Here is a 14625-nt window from a genome sequence, read left to right as displayed (position 1 = left end):
TGTGAAGATTGATAAGGGACTACTCAAAGTACATCCTTGAGCCCCAGATGGATTATTCAATTTGTGCATTATTTTACAATAACATCTCACTTATCACACATTGCCACAAGAGGCCTCTGGTGTTCACCAGAATTACAAATAAACCTTAATCTGTTGTTAGGTACATCTTTTACACCTTTTATCCCAAAGAGTGTTTCTGATGTTACAGCTTGTGATTGTACTATCTAATGTGAAAAAAGCAAGCTCTTCCTTTAGGTTTCCACACTGCCCAGTGAGGGCCTTTGTACATGTTCATATATTCTGTACTATCCATAGAGCTTGCATTGCCATGTATTTAACCATTACTTTAATCATCTATAGCGTCTTTACTTTTTGAAATGACTTGCTCTTCACTTTCACTCTCATCCCTAACAAAATAAACCCATAGCCGCTTTCTCAAATCTGATTGGAGATGATTTGTCAATACTGTCCATAACTGTGCACAATTGGCCGAGTAGTTACTACGTCACGTTATTGGATACAGTTAAGCCATTTCTAAACATGGCTGAAACAGGGTCTCAGGGAAGGACCAAAAGATTTTGAATTGTGTTGACGAATCGCTCTCTTTAAACTTTTTTTGATGCTGATGTGGATTTGCAAGGACTGGCTGTACAAACACTACTGACTCTGTACCTCTTTAACAAGGGAACTTGAAATGTACTACAGATTAAAGTAACATGTTAAATACGTTCTTGTTGTATATCATACAATATATCTACATTCCATCCACTATTTAGGGGTCATTCTACAGTTTAATGAGGATATTATCAATTTAACAGTTGTGCTGCTCCAAAAGAATGTAATTGAAAGCCAATGGAAGTTTAACACAAAATTAGTAGTTTCAGTAATGCACAAGTGCTTGCCAAAGGTTGAAAGAAAGGGACAGAATTGCAGGCACATATTTAATTAGTAGCACTCAAAGCTTTTCCATCTCGCTCACTGCCAGAACCTCAATCAGACGAGGAATTATAAAAAGCTACGCAGATTAAAAACACAGACCAGCTCACCAAATTTGTGCCTTCTCAAAACGCTTCATTATTAGTTCCTTGTTCAGTGTTTAATGGCTACAGTGTGACAAATGAACACAGATGAAGGACAAGAAATGAAAAAAGGAGGAAAAGGGAAGTGGAGAAGGAAGCAAGGTATTGAATGAAACCAGACGTCCCCTTGATATTCTGCATGCAGCATTTTGACAATGATCTCACCAAGATATGGCAAGAAAAATTCCACAGAAAGAAATAGGACCATATTGCAATGTTTACCAAACATCAAATGAAAGGAAAAAGGGCACAGAGGAAGACAAATGTGTAGACCCTATGGAGAAATCTGAAAAAAAAAAAAAATCTGAATCTGAAAAAAGCTAATATTTCATCATAAAAAAACAAAACAAAAACTACCATTATTTTGTTTGACGTTTTTTCACCTTTTTACTTGAAAAAATACCTTAAAAAGTAATAAATCAACAGATAACAGTTGGTGCAAACAGAGATGTTGGTGAATTTTCTGATGGGGAAGGAATTCGAGTGGGGTGGGACCAAACTAGGCCTCCTTTTCTAGGACTGCTCAGCAGATTTGAGGAGGTTGTCTTTGCTCCTTCTCTTGACATCCCAATTGTAAACACGTGCCATATCTGTGAGTAATGGTTAAGGTGTATCTGAAAACTTTGGAAAGTTATTTCTGCTTTTTTCCTTACTCCATAACCAGGAGGAACATGTTCCACTTAGATGACTCAAGTCAACAAATCTTTCACTAAACAGATTCTAACAGGTGGTGAGGACAGGTGGCACATATGGCCTGTCTCTGATGTGCATGAATGAGTCCTTTCTTGAAAGATATCTACAGACATCATGCCATTAAAAACCATGAGTTTGCTGAGGCAGAGAATGTGATGATGTGGAATATTCCTAAGCAAAATTCACTCAATGATCACATAAGCAACACACAACATCTATAAATATCCGTATTCATAAATATTAACCGTTTCAATCACATTACAGCTATGACAAACACAATTACCCCTTTTCCACAAATAGTGTTGGAGCCAGTGCATCCGTCCATAGCTATTTTTCCATCCAAAGTTGTGAATTTCACTATTTAATATTTTACAAAAATTAAATATTGCATAAAACATTTGCAAATAATGGGACCATTTCCATCATGTGTTCAAGAGAACAAAATCATCACTTCAGGGGAAATTGGAGCAAAATATCTGCAATAAAAATGGATGTTGCATCTCAAGAGTGCAGACGAAACGTTATCTGACGTTTGGATGCCTGGTGTTTGGGAATACAATCACGTGAGACGCTTCTGGGAGGGAATTAAACCAAATAATTTTGATGACAGACTTCGGCTCAGGCATTTGAGAACGATCAAATCAACGTTTGTGATTCTGTGTAACGAAAATGGTCCACTGGTTAGTCCAGTTATCCAATCACATCCTCTGCTGAGGCAAAGTAATTTGAGTTTTTTGCTACGCATCGAGGGATATATTCAGTAAATTTGTTTTTGTCGTAGTTTATGTGCTTCTTATCAAATAAAAAAAAATGACCAGCCTCAATTAAGTGCATAAGTTTTCTATGCACATTTTTTACATTTTTAGATCTTGCTAAAAACATTGGTGGCTGGAAAAAGCTCTTCTCTCTTGGAAATTACCTGCATTTCCACTGATTTGAGGGCCCGAATAATGTAGTTGACATGACTGTCAAGTCATACTCATAGCTTTGAGAACATTTTACTGTCATTAATTCAGAATCTTTATGCAATCACAAGCTGGCTTATGAGGCAACCGTCAGAATGTATAAAACAAACTTAATTCAATCATGTCATACACACGATTTTTGTAAAAAGAAATACGTTTTTGGTGGAAGTATGCAGAATGGACCAGGTTGGGCGCAAACCAGCACTAGTAGCAGAATCAACATTGTCTAAAAAAAGCACAGATGTGGACTATAAGAACACAGCTATATCAATGCTAAATCTGAACGAATCATTATAACATAATAACAAGAAACAAAGGGCAATGTCTCAATGCTCTCCATATTAAAACTGATAATGTAAATAATGAACAGATTAATCTCTTTCGGATATATGCATATGCTAAAGTTCAAAAGTTGTTTTTTTTAAAGAAAAAAAAAAACATTTTTAATCAGCAGGGATTCATTATTTGACCAAAAGTAAAAGTAAAGACATAATGTTAGCAAATTATCTAGGCTATTTCACCTAAATGCAGTTCTTTTGAAATTTCTATTCATCAAAGAATCCTGAATCACAGTTCCCACAAAAGAGTGCTTAAGCAGTGACTGTTTTCACTGTGATTATACAAATATTTTTGAGTAAAGGACTAATCAAACACAATGAGCACTATAGAAAATTATTAATTCAAACCTGATTCTCTATATTTGCCATAGTTTAAGGATACTGACTTCAGTGGTTGTGAACTGGTCTCTGAGGAAGTCCAGGTCCTCTTCCAGAGAGTCCAAATTACGGGAAGCTGTACCCAGGTTTTTTTCCAACAGCGCCTGAGCCTCATCAATATCATACTCCAACATGACATTAGCCTAATAAACAATAACAGTACCAATAAGCAAGTTTTCATAATAACAATTAAAAACTTGTTTCTGGACATTATCAAAATGAAAGTTTTTCAAGCCCAGAAAGTTACTTGAGTGTTTGTCTTTTAGCAGAAAAATTTGATTGAAGCAATTGGGTATGTTCAAATATAGGCAGTAATCATCAATGTCAAAACAAGAATATTAAAGTCAACATATAATGGTTCACAACTTCTATTAAGTGATGCAACCAATGATGACTAATTAAAACAGTTCTTGATTTTATCAGTCAGGAAATGATTGGACATGAACAGTAATCTCTATATGACAGATGGTTAATTAAAAAAAGTAAATAGGATCAATTTTTAATACAGCAATCAACACTTACCCCGAGCCACAAACACACTTTGTCTGTGGGTGGGACAGAGGCCTTGCAATAGACGTTATCAGCCAACAGAAAATGTGTCTCCATGGGATCTGTAGTGTCCTGTGATTGGACATACATTATTCAGAACAGAAAAACAAACAAAAAGAAGAGCCACAGTGCAAGAGTGATTGAAAATGACAAAACAAAACAAAACAAAAAAACACTTGCTGTACACAGCATCCCATTAAGCATACGATACATTCTAAATAGTCATTAGAATTAATGTGTCCCTAATTATAGTATGTGGAAATGAGTGTCCAAAAAGTACACGAAGAGTCTACAATATCCAGTGAGTGCAGATTCGAATTTCAGATCCATAAACAATATTAGGGTAATATTAACCACAAACTATTGCACTTTGGAGGAGCATTAAAAACCTACAAACATGGAGGACATGCAAAACTCATGGTTAAGTAGAGAGGTTTAGATAAAAGGGCTTGCACAACAACATTGTTAAATTTGCACACAAGACCCACAACTGGCAGATCAATGTGCTTCTTTTCTTCTTTTCTTTCGAATATGGTAAGAAGAATTGTTGAGTAGCATAATATATTAACTGAAAAGTGGAATGTGTGTGCGAGGATGTTAAAATCACAATACAATAAAAGTAGCGACAGATCACAATAAGATTTATAACATGCATTCAGCAAAAAAGAAAGAATGAATTTTCATTTTATGCAGACTTTAACTGGGATAAGATAATTGACAGGCCAGTTTACGGTGGCAGGATGCACTATGTAACAGTGCAGCCCATTAAAAACAATTATGACGTAGTAGTGTGTTCCTATACTTGCCTATTCTTCTGCTACACACTCTTTTCTAAACAATAAGAATACACACTATCAGGGCATAGTACAAATAAAAGAATTAGGATGGGGCAACTCATTTTGAAGCAATATTTTTAGGAATTAGAAAGCAAATCTTTGATATGCGTCCCTCCATCTATTCACATGTATGGAGATTTAAGAGTTAAAACTCATCTTAAAGGAGTGATGGGCTTACCTTCTTTTTCTGCATGTGCCGTAGAATTTCTAATGTCTGTTTGATTTGTGGAATCTGGCTTTTCAACCTGAGAAAGATCAAAAACATGTCATCTTAAAATAAAATCAGCAACAATGTTTTATCCTTACTCTGTGTGATAAGTTAGACTTATTAAAGGCAGTAGTAAATCACTGTTTATCTAAAGGACAAGAGTAGTCTACAACAATGCAAGAAAACCAATACAGACGCAGAGCATCCTTTAGAATTGACACAGAAACTAATCATTACTGTACAACGCACTAAAACGAATAATTGTCATACCTGAGTTTCTTCTGAGACAGATTGAGCTCCATATATTTATATTTCTGATATTGTTCATCCAGCTTCCTCAGCACGGCGTCTGCTGTGTCATTGCCTGGCTGTTTCATGAAGGCATCCACATCTTCCTACAGAACCACAGTAATAGTTAGCATCTTTAAGCGCTTTTATTAATTAATTTATCCTATCAAGTATTTAAATACTGGTTAATCGTGTTTTATGTGTCATTTAAAGCTCACTGGACCTTCAAGATATAAGCAAGTAATGCCTGCATCCTTATAAGGAGAAGAGCAAGGCGCTTTCTACCTAAGAAAGCCGTTTAAAAAACCAACACAACAACACAGAGATTTCACGGGAAACTATGGACAATATGGACATGAAAATTAACTATATGTCATATTCCCACTGACCACAAATATTGCTTCGGGGATTCCGAGGTGTTTTTTCTTATTTGCAGCTCCAGCATTGCCACTCTCTATGGTCGTCGCCATTTTGGAGAGACTTGCGGCCCTTCCTCTTGACGCACGCGCCCGTTGCTCTTACGCACGCACGAGCGCTGCCTGCAAAATAAAAGTAAAGGAATCTGCCTCTAAGCCGTGATGTATTTTAAGGATCCATCTATGTTTTTTTTTCTTTTCTTTTTTGGTCATATTCACATCTATCGTGCTTCAAAATGTTCCTGATGTTCAAATTCAGTGCATTATTAAAATTTAGTGAGCGTTTTTGTCCGCTTCTTCACTTTACAAATCAGCCTGCAGATGTCAGTGTTTCCCAAATATCCCCGAGAAAGAGCACGAGGCGGTGGCCGTGACGTATGCAGTGGGTGGTACGCCAGAAGTTTGATCTAATAGATAAGGTGTGAAATAAAAAAAAATCGACAAATACAATAACCAATTATCTTCAATTTGATTTTAAATGATATTGAGCCAGGTCTCTGTTTTGCATACTAAAACAATAGGCTACTATACAAGAGGTGCAGACACGTGTTTGTTACTGCCCCCTTCAGCACAGGCCTTTACTGTGTGCATTACAAGTGAAAGTGAGTCTGCGCACGAGCAGCTATAGAACATGCTAGCAGCACTATTTCTGCCATAGAAAGATGTGGAAAAAGTAGCAACTGGGAAACCAGCAGTGTTTTTTGTTTTTGTTTTGTTTTTTGTTATTGGATAATGCACTTTTGATCAAATGCAAATATTATGATACAATTATGCATATAAATTATCAACTAAATACTTTGTAAAGCTCACAGACATTTAAATTATTTTCTTTTGAGAGCTCATACTTGTACTACGCGTTCCACCAGGCACCAGAATTCTATTAATTTCATTCATTCCGAGGACGTGTGAACGCCTTGTGTTTGGATAGACTCACCTTCTCGCTGTGATTGCTTGAAAAAAAGTTCCTTTTTCATGCCTGTCATTTGAAAGACTTGCAGATATGCTTGAATAACTCCCGGTCTCCCGCAGTTGGGTTCATCACCCTATCTCTGTCGACTGGTGAATCGTGACAAACACATTCGTCAGAAACGATAAAAAATGTCCATTGCTGTCACTATAGCTTACCCGTTGTAATAGAAGCCAAGCATCTTTAATTCACGTTTTTATTGACTGACAACAAGGCAACATAACACAATACATAGCGTTATAAATGCGTCTTAAATGTTTAAAAAAAAATATGAAAATCTTTAGTAGATTTGCAATGTTGATAGGCTAACTGTGGAAACGTGTCATCACAGTCTGTGAAAAGGGTCGCAGGAGGTTCTGTTGACAAGTGAACCAATGTGGCAACGAGTTGTACCAATGTGGCAGTTGCTGTGCCTACAATCATACACTGAACCACAAATCATTTTATGATTCCAGATGTTTTAACAATATATGATCTTCAATCAAAGTTGAGGAGACAAGATGGGCTACACTATTTAACAAAATAAGAAATATGATTTCAGTTTACATTTTTAATCATTTTAACAGGTAGATTATTTATTATATAGGCTACTATTTTTTGGAATCACTACAATGCCAAAAAAGATGAGGGCTCTTTCTAGTTTATATGATTACTGCAGCATTGATTATGTACTCTGATTATATTAAATAAAACTTCAAACTGATTAAGAAAGATGTGAAGGTGACTCTATCAAGCAGATTTTAATTGATGAGCGTGAATATTAAACAGATATTAAATGAGGACTGAAAGATGTAGATGGCAGGGACGTTATCAATTCCAGAAGGGCCTAAAAGACGTCAGACCATAAATTGCTGGCAAAATAAAATAAAAACAGGTCTGCCAGTTTTTTTATGTGTGCAACCAGATATAGCCATTGAGGCATACTGCTCTATTCTCCATGTTAATGTCACTTCCAGGAAATATAGAATGAAATCTGTATCATCAAATGTTGTTCTCCCCGTTCATAGACCCACTGCAAAGAACACTTCCCTTGGAACTTCTTCAGACACGTTTTATAATAGCCTACACAAGCCATAAACTCTTGGCAATCAAAATGATTAACAGGCCTGATCACTGCGCAGGGAAGTGGTTTCAGATGTTGTGTTCGTCAGAACTGCGTCAGAAGCGATGAACTCACTAGAGTGGAGAAGGATTGGGGAGGCGACGCTTTTCAGGCACACTCATAGCGCAGCGAGTATCAGCACTGGGCGGGTGTGAAGAAACCTCTGGGAAAGGAGGAAAATCTTGCTAGTTCGGTTTTGTATAACAACAATAAACAGGGGTAAATATTTAATCTACTACAACCAATAAATTATTCAGTCTTGCGTCTCTCTCCGCCTAAAGCGAAAGACGGGCGAGTGTATCGTGCGGTGAAGAATCGTGGAAGCATCTTTTCAGGACCTTGGACAGAGCGCGCGCATACAATGGCTCCAGTGACGACAGAAGAAGAACATTTCGGTAAGTAAATGGTTGTCATTTATCATAGTCGGTGGACAAATCTTATTTTTTGCATGGTTAACGCTCTGTTATTATATAGGAAACGTATACGTGGCTCAGTAAGGATTTCTCTGATGCGCGGGCACAGACATAAATAGGCGCGTGCTCTATTAGTAGCCTATGACATCATGGCGTATATATGAAAATGTTTGAAACGCGTTGAGATGCTTGTCAGCAGCTTTCAACGATTATTTAATAATCACAGAAGAGTACTGATTTGTTTTCTGAGAGAAAGACAAAATAAGGCTGACAGGGCACCTTAATTCAACACAGAGGTGCTGCACCCAGCTTGAAAACGGAAATTTCCATACTGCACTACCATATGATTGTTGTTTCTTAGGATTTCATTGCCAACTCGATATTTACAGTAATTTATAAATAGTATGATTTTAGATTTTATAAGTGGCATTACTTTTCTTTTGTATTGTTTTGCTGTTATCATCAGGACAACTGTTAACATCAACACATGTCAGTGTCTGTGTTGATTATGATGCAAGTAAATTTATATAATCTCCATATTCCTTTCCTGGTTGAAGGTGTTTTAATATTTCATGGCAACAATAAGACTACAAATATATGTAAAAAAATTCTAAATATATATTTTTGTTCCCCCCTTCTCCTCAATTTCCTGTTTTATACATAGCGGAGGTTCCTGTGAGTGTGGCAGTGGTGAGTGTATTTGGCCTGGTCTTCAGCGTCTCCATCTTTGCATGGATTTGCTGTCAGCGCAAAGCCAACAAGACCAATAACAAGACCCCACCCTATAAGTTTGTCCACATGCTAAAGGGGGTTGACATCTATCCTGAGAGCCTGAATGGAAAGAAGAAGTTTGGAGGAGAAAAGACACCTGAAGCCCATGGAAAACAGAACCTCAGTCCCAATGGTGGGCGGCCAGAGCTCCATCTGGACCTGGACAATCGAGATCTTAATGGAAACTTTACCTCCAAACCACCAACCCTCCAACTGAAAGTGCGCAGTTCCCCAGACCTGGACATCCCGTCTCTTGGGCCGTGTGGTAATCAGGATGCTGGTACTCCAGAAAGCATCCTATCCAGTCAGACACCAACACCGGCCGTAGAAAAATCTCAGGACAAAGATGGTGGCCTGGGGACTCTCTTCTTTTCAGTTGAGTACAACTTTGAGAAGAAGGCTTTCATGGTTCACATCAAGGAAGCACATGGATTGTCCCCCACGGATGAACAGTCATTGACATCTGACCCATATATTAAGCTGACCTTGCTGCCTGAGAAGAAGCACAAGGTGAAGACACGTGTTCTCAGGAAGACTCTGGACCCGGCCTTCGACGAGACCTTCAGCTTCTATGGAATCCCATATGCACGAGTCTCCCAGCTGGCTTTGCACTTCATGGTGCTGAGTTTCGACCGCTTTTCACGTGATGAGGTGATCGGAGAGACCCTCGTTCCTCTGGCTGACATCGACTTGTCCGAAGGGCGGGTCCTCATGAACCGGGACATTATTAAAAGGAATGTCAGGGTAAGAACAGCTTTAGTTTCCTGCATTTGTCTGTTACAACCTATATATATATATATATACTTTTATACTGTTATTATTTGATATATTCATTTATAATGATTGTATGTTTGTATATACATTTATATATTTAAATTAATATTTATTTATATTTTTTAAATGTATATATATATGCTCCCATAGATTGCACAGCTAAGTTTAAAATGAAAGCACATACATGTACTGTACCTTTTTAAGGTCTTAACAAATCAGTCCCAGCTCATGTGAAAACTGAGACAATAGTTTGGTCTTATTTAATGTGGGCAGTCAATGACACACCCAAGCCTGGAAAGAGAAAACAACTAATGGTGTCTGTTTTTCCACTTGGGTCAATAATTAGTCTTTGCCATCCATCTTAAGGCCCACAGGTTGTTAATTTTTAATTGACCCTCTAATGGACCACTCACAGCAAATTCTGTTTTGCCTGCAGACTTAGTATTCGGGCTTATAATAACTGTACGATGTTCACAAAGAGTCTACAGCAATTTTCTTGTCACATTTAATGCACTGCACTCCTTCATGCACAAAAGACTTAAAAAAAATAGTGAACAGGGCAGAAGTCATCATCTTTGACAAAATCTTGTTTTGGCAACACAATTTTACTGTTATGAACATAAGAATTCACCCCATTTGAGCTGAAAGGAAGACTATTATGTTTCATTGGGGATTTTGACTGCATATAGTTTAACACACGTAATTATGCTTCATCGGTTGAGAGACATTGGAAGTCATCGCCGTGGCAGCAGCAGAACCCTGCTGATGTGTTGCCAGGGCAACATGCTGCCATGTTCACACATAATTGGAGTCATACATTGGTGTTGTGCCAAGGGAATGATTCACAGTCAGTTTCTCGTAACAATAAGGCACTGTTCAGTGCTTAGGGTTAGTTGCCAAGACGTGACATTATAAAATAAACCATTTTGGGGTTTGTGATGCTGATTGTGTCCAAACCAGAGAAAAAAAACATGGAAATAATGTCTTGCTTCTTTATCTTTATCTGTAGAGGAATGCCGGTCGAGGAGAGCTCCTTCTGTCCCTGTGTTATCAGTCTACCACCAGTACTCTGACTGTGGTGGTACTGAAAGCCCGTCACCTGCCCAAGGCTGACTCCAGCGGACCCTCAGGTGAGGTCAGAGTGTGTGGGGCAGATAGTGGTGGTCATTAATAGAAACATAATGCTTAATAAATGGATGGATGGATGGATGGATGGATGGATGGATGGATGGATGGATGGATGGATGAATGGATTATGCATGATGAATGGATGATGGATAGATGGATGAATGATGGATAGATAGATTAATATAGATGGATAGATAGAAAGATTGATAGATAGATAGATAGATAGATAGATAGATAGATAGATAGATAGATAGATAGATAGATAGATAGATAGATAGATAGATAGATAGATAGATAGATAGATAGATAGATAGATCAGGCTCTGTCAATAACCATATTAATATTAAATATATTAATAATATTATAATAATTAAAAATATTTTAAGTCATCCTGTGGCCTCCTTGAAAATTAGCAAGAATTTACCTGCCCCCTTGGACATTTTATGTACATTTTATGAGGGATCGCATCTATTACTGTAGTACCAGTGTTGTTTTATTAGCATAGAGATATTATTATAAATTTTCTTAATATTTTTTATTTTCAATTTTAGGTTTTAGTAATTTTATAGTGCGTTTTAATGGTTTTTCATTCGTTAGGTTTTTTAAATGTCTATATAGTTTTTATTATTTTTAATGCATCAAGATAAACTAAGTGAAAATCAGAAATGTTGCCTTGTCTACAAGCTGAAATAAAATAAGCTTACATTTTTGTTTTTTAAGTTTACTTTCAGTTTAATTGAAGTAATAATAACCCTGATTAGTACATCAATGTGTTGGACACTTATGAAACCCTTTGTACAGCAGTGGTGTGATCTCCCACAATGCACAGCGTAGCATTTCCTGCATATCGACTGAAGTATTGATTTCTGTCTCAATCTGTTTATTTCTCTTCCTCCCATCTTTTTTAGACCCTTACGTGAAGGTGAACTTGTTCCAGGGGAAGAAGCGAGTGTGTAAGAAGAAGACGCACGTGAAAAAGTGTGCCCCCAACCCCGTCTTCAACGAGCTCTTCGTTTTCGACCTGCCCTCGGAAGACGGCCTGCGAGACACCAGCGTGGAGCTCCTCCTGCTGGACTCCGACAGAACGTCCCGTTCACCTGTCATCGGCCGGCTCCTCCTCGGCACTTCGTCCCCCGGCACCGCCGGCGAGCACTGGCGCGAGATCTGCGACCACCCGCGCCGACAGATCGCTAAGTGGCACGCGCTGTCCGAAGACTAGGTCTGCCAGTCGCCATGCAGACAGATGCCCAGGAACTGTCATTGGAATTCATGGTTGAGTGGGCAGGATTTGAACTGTGGACTTGTCGCGAGTAATATCTGTCAATCAACTGATCTCAGTCATACAAGTCATATCATTGGGGCGGGGCTTCTTCTAAAGGGGGAGGCGCCAGCTGAACCCAGCCAATTATTGATTCCAAAGACTGTCTCAGATGCCCAATGGCGCTTTTTCTTCATGCTGATCGATCACCACCTTGTGCAGTACGGAATGTCATGTTGCTATTGCTGTTCTTCTCTACTCACTGTTAATAATACTCCATCATGCGATACAAGTAAGATAATCCTGGTAATGTGATGATGTAAATTAACTGAATGACCTGTTTATTTTTTAAAAGATGCTTCTATCTTTTGTTTATTCTGATGTTGAAACCCATTCAATCTCTTCCTTTTATACTTGATTTCTCGACTTTGGTTTGTTTTTGCATTTTTTGCCTGACGTTTTTGTAAGTTAACATGGTGTGGAAGCAGCCTAAATTAGGCACAAACAAGCAGAGACGGATGTGTTAAAGCAGGACGACTGCACGAACTGAACGGGACCGCATGCAGTGTGCGTGAATATGAGCGTGTGTGCGTGTATCTGTGTGTGTTCTGTATATAAATGTGTATGTGTGTGTAAGTTCAGTTCCAGTGGAGTGTGAGACAGAGTGTTGTTCTCTTCACTGTGAGCACAACGGTGGAAGTGATGTATTATGTGTATTACTATAAAACATCAAGTTCTGAGAAAGAAATATTGTCTCCTGTGTCATTTGGTTAATCTAAATTCATTCCATCAGATTTTAATGTTATTTACTGTGATGACTAAGTCTGAGTCAGTGGTTTTGCGTCACATTCAAATCAATAGTAATTAACATTAGAGAGAAAGAGAGATGATGTCATGTGAAAAAAGTAATCATTTTATTTAGCAAGACAATTATAATGTTACAAAATATTTATATAGGCTATAAAACAAATCATGTTCTGTTGAATTCTCTATTTCTCAAAGAATCCTGAGTTTTGCTATATTTTTTTCAAAATTAATCGAAGCACTAAATCAGCATGATTTATGAAGGATCATGTGACATTGCCATCAACGGAATTAAATACATTTTTGAAATATGTTCAATTAGAAAACAAAGTCTTTTAAATATTATTGCTTTACTGTATTTTGTATCAAATAAATGCAGCCTTGGTGAGATTACAAGAGAATTATTTTGAATGATAGTGTGAATTCCTCCCTCCTCCTTTCTTATTTGAGGGCAGTCAGCAGGAGTTAAAAGTCTTTTGATGAATGATACCAGGAAGAACTCTATCCTCATAAAACCTGCGGGTGGGATGCCATGGCTTAGAATATCAAGGGCCTGAATGTTCTGTTTCTCCTTGGATCTGTGGCGAAATGAGCTAAAGCTCTATTACTAGCCATCTACGTCAGTCCATTGAACAGTACTGGTGTTTCAGTGCTCCACGTTTCTAAAAAAAACATGTGTTACTTAGCACACGCGTGAGTGCCCACGCTTACCATAAATAGTGAATTATCTCATATTTGTGAGACTAGAGCAACAACAATAAGAGAAGCTGAGAGACTCAAAATTACACTCATGCACTCATAAACATACACATACAGGCTGTTGTGTTTATTGATTTCAGTTAAAACATTTTACATGACATTGCATGTACAGAAGATTAATAAAGGAAAATATTGTGATAAAACACACTCTACTGATCACTTCAAGTCAAATTAAGTAAAAATCATTTCATGTCAACGCATTCTCACCCCAAGGCGTCACCTTTGACCATGCTTCAATATTTGACGTTTTAGCGTCACTTACATGACGCGATCCTACGGCGTCATCTAACTGACGCTAAAGGAAAGCGTCAGCTAGAGGACGCGGTTAGGTTTAGGTCTGGGGTGGGAGTAGGGTACACGCGATCCTAAGGCGTCATCTAACTGACGCTAAAGGGCGCCCAAAGCGTCAGATATTGAAGCATGGTCAAATGCTTCCCAAGGTGACGCCTTGGGGGTGAGAATGGGCTGTTCATGTTAAATTTGTAGATCTCACAGTGAGAGTAATGCTGAGGTGAGTAGAGAAATATCAAAAGAGTGGGGAAAGGGTATAGAGAGGGACAGGAATAGTGAAAAAGGTGTGTGTGTGTGTGTGTGTGTGTGTGTGTGTGTGTGTGTGTGTGTGTGTGTGTGTGTGTGTGTGTGTGTGTGTGTGTGATATGACTGAAGTTCTGATGTCAGGCAATACAATAATGCATCAGTTGGCTGTTATACATCAGAGAATAGGTCAGCATTAAGAGCACTGGGGAATGGTCAAACCACACACACACATACTAAACCATCAGACAGATCTGCTTCCACACCTGTCTAGCCAAAAAAAAAAAAAAAAAATGAAGAGAATAATGTCAAAAGAGTGTTCAGATTCTATCATCAGTTTCTACACACCTGAGAAACTGATCCTC

At 38.0% G+C, this 14625-nt stretch overlaps 2 protein-coding genes across 3 annotated transcripts; one reads left to right on the top strand and one right to left on the bottom strand.

The window, feature by feature from the left end:
• Positions 1-1050: 1050 nt before the first annotated feature.
• Positions 1051-5871, bottom strand: vbp1 (von Hippel-Lindau binding protein 1). Its single transcript, XM_039651192.2, has 6 exons — positions 5724-5871; positions 5317-5441; positions 5017-5083; positions 3976-4074; positions 3458-3596; positions 1051-1669 (listed from the first exon to the last, which is right to left on the bottom strand). Exons 1-6 carry the CDS (start codon positions 5802-5804, stop codon positions 1593-1595), a joined length of 588 nt encoding a protein of 195 aa, XP_039507126.1. The 5' UTR covers positions 5805-5871; the 3' UTR covers positions 1051-1592.
• A 2000-nt stretch (positions 5872-7871) lies between these two features.
• On the top strand, positions 7872-12911 carry syt4 (synaptotagmin IV). Of its 2 annotated transcripts, XM_089129692.1 has the most exons (5): positions 7872-7968; positions 8101-8214; positions 8897-9747; positions 10787-10907; positions 11814-12911. In XM_089129692.1, exons 2-5 carry the CDS (start codon positions 8181-8183, stop codon positions 12122-12124), a joined length of 1317 nt encoding a protein of 438 aa, XP_088985818.1. In that variant the 5' UTR covers positions 7872-7968; positions 8101-8180; the 3' UTR covers positions 12125-12911. The 2 variants fall into 2 exon arrangements, with proteins under 2 accessions (XP_088985818.1, XP_039507144.2); XM_039651210.2 differs by having other exon boundaries at positions 7888-8214.
• Positions 12912-14625: the final 1714 nt, after the last annotated feature.

Source organism: Pimephales promelas, chromosome 1, assembly GCF_988280905.1.
Source record: "Pimephales promelas chromosome 1, fPimPro1.hap1.1, whole genome shotgun sequence".
Taxonomy (NCBI): Eukaryota; Metazoa; Chordata; class Actinopteri; order Cypriniformes; family Leuciscidae; genus Pimephales; species Pimephales promelas.
The sequence above is the reverse complement of the archived record's forward strand: the minus strand, read 5'-3'. Positions and strand labels throughout refer to the sequence as shown.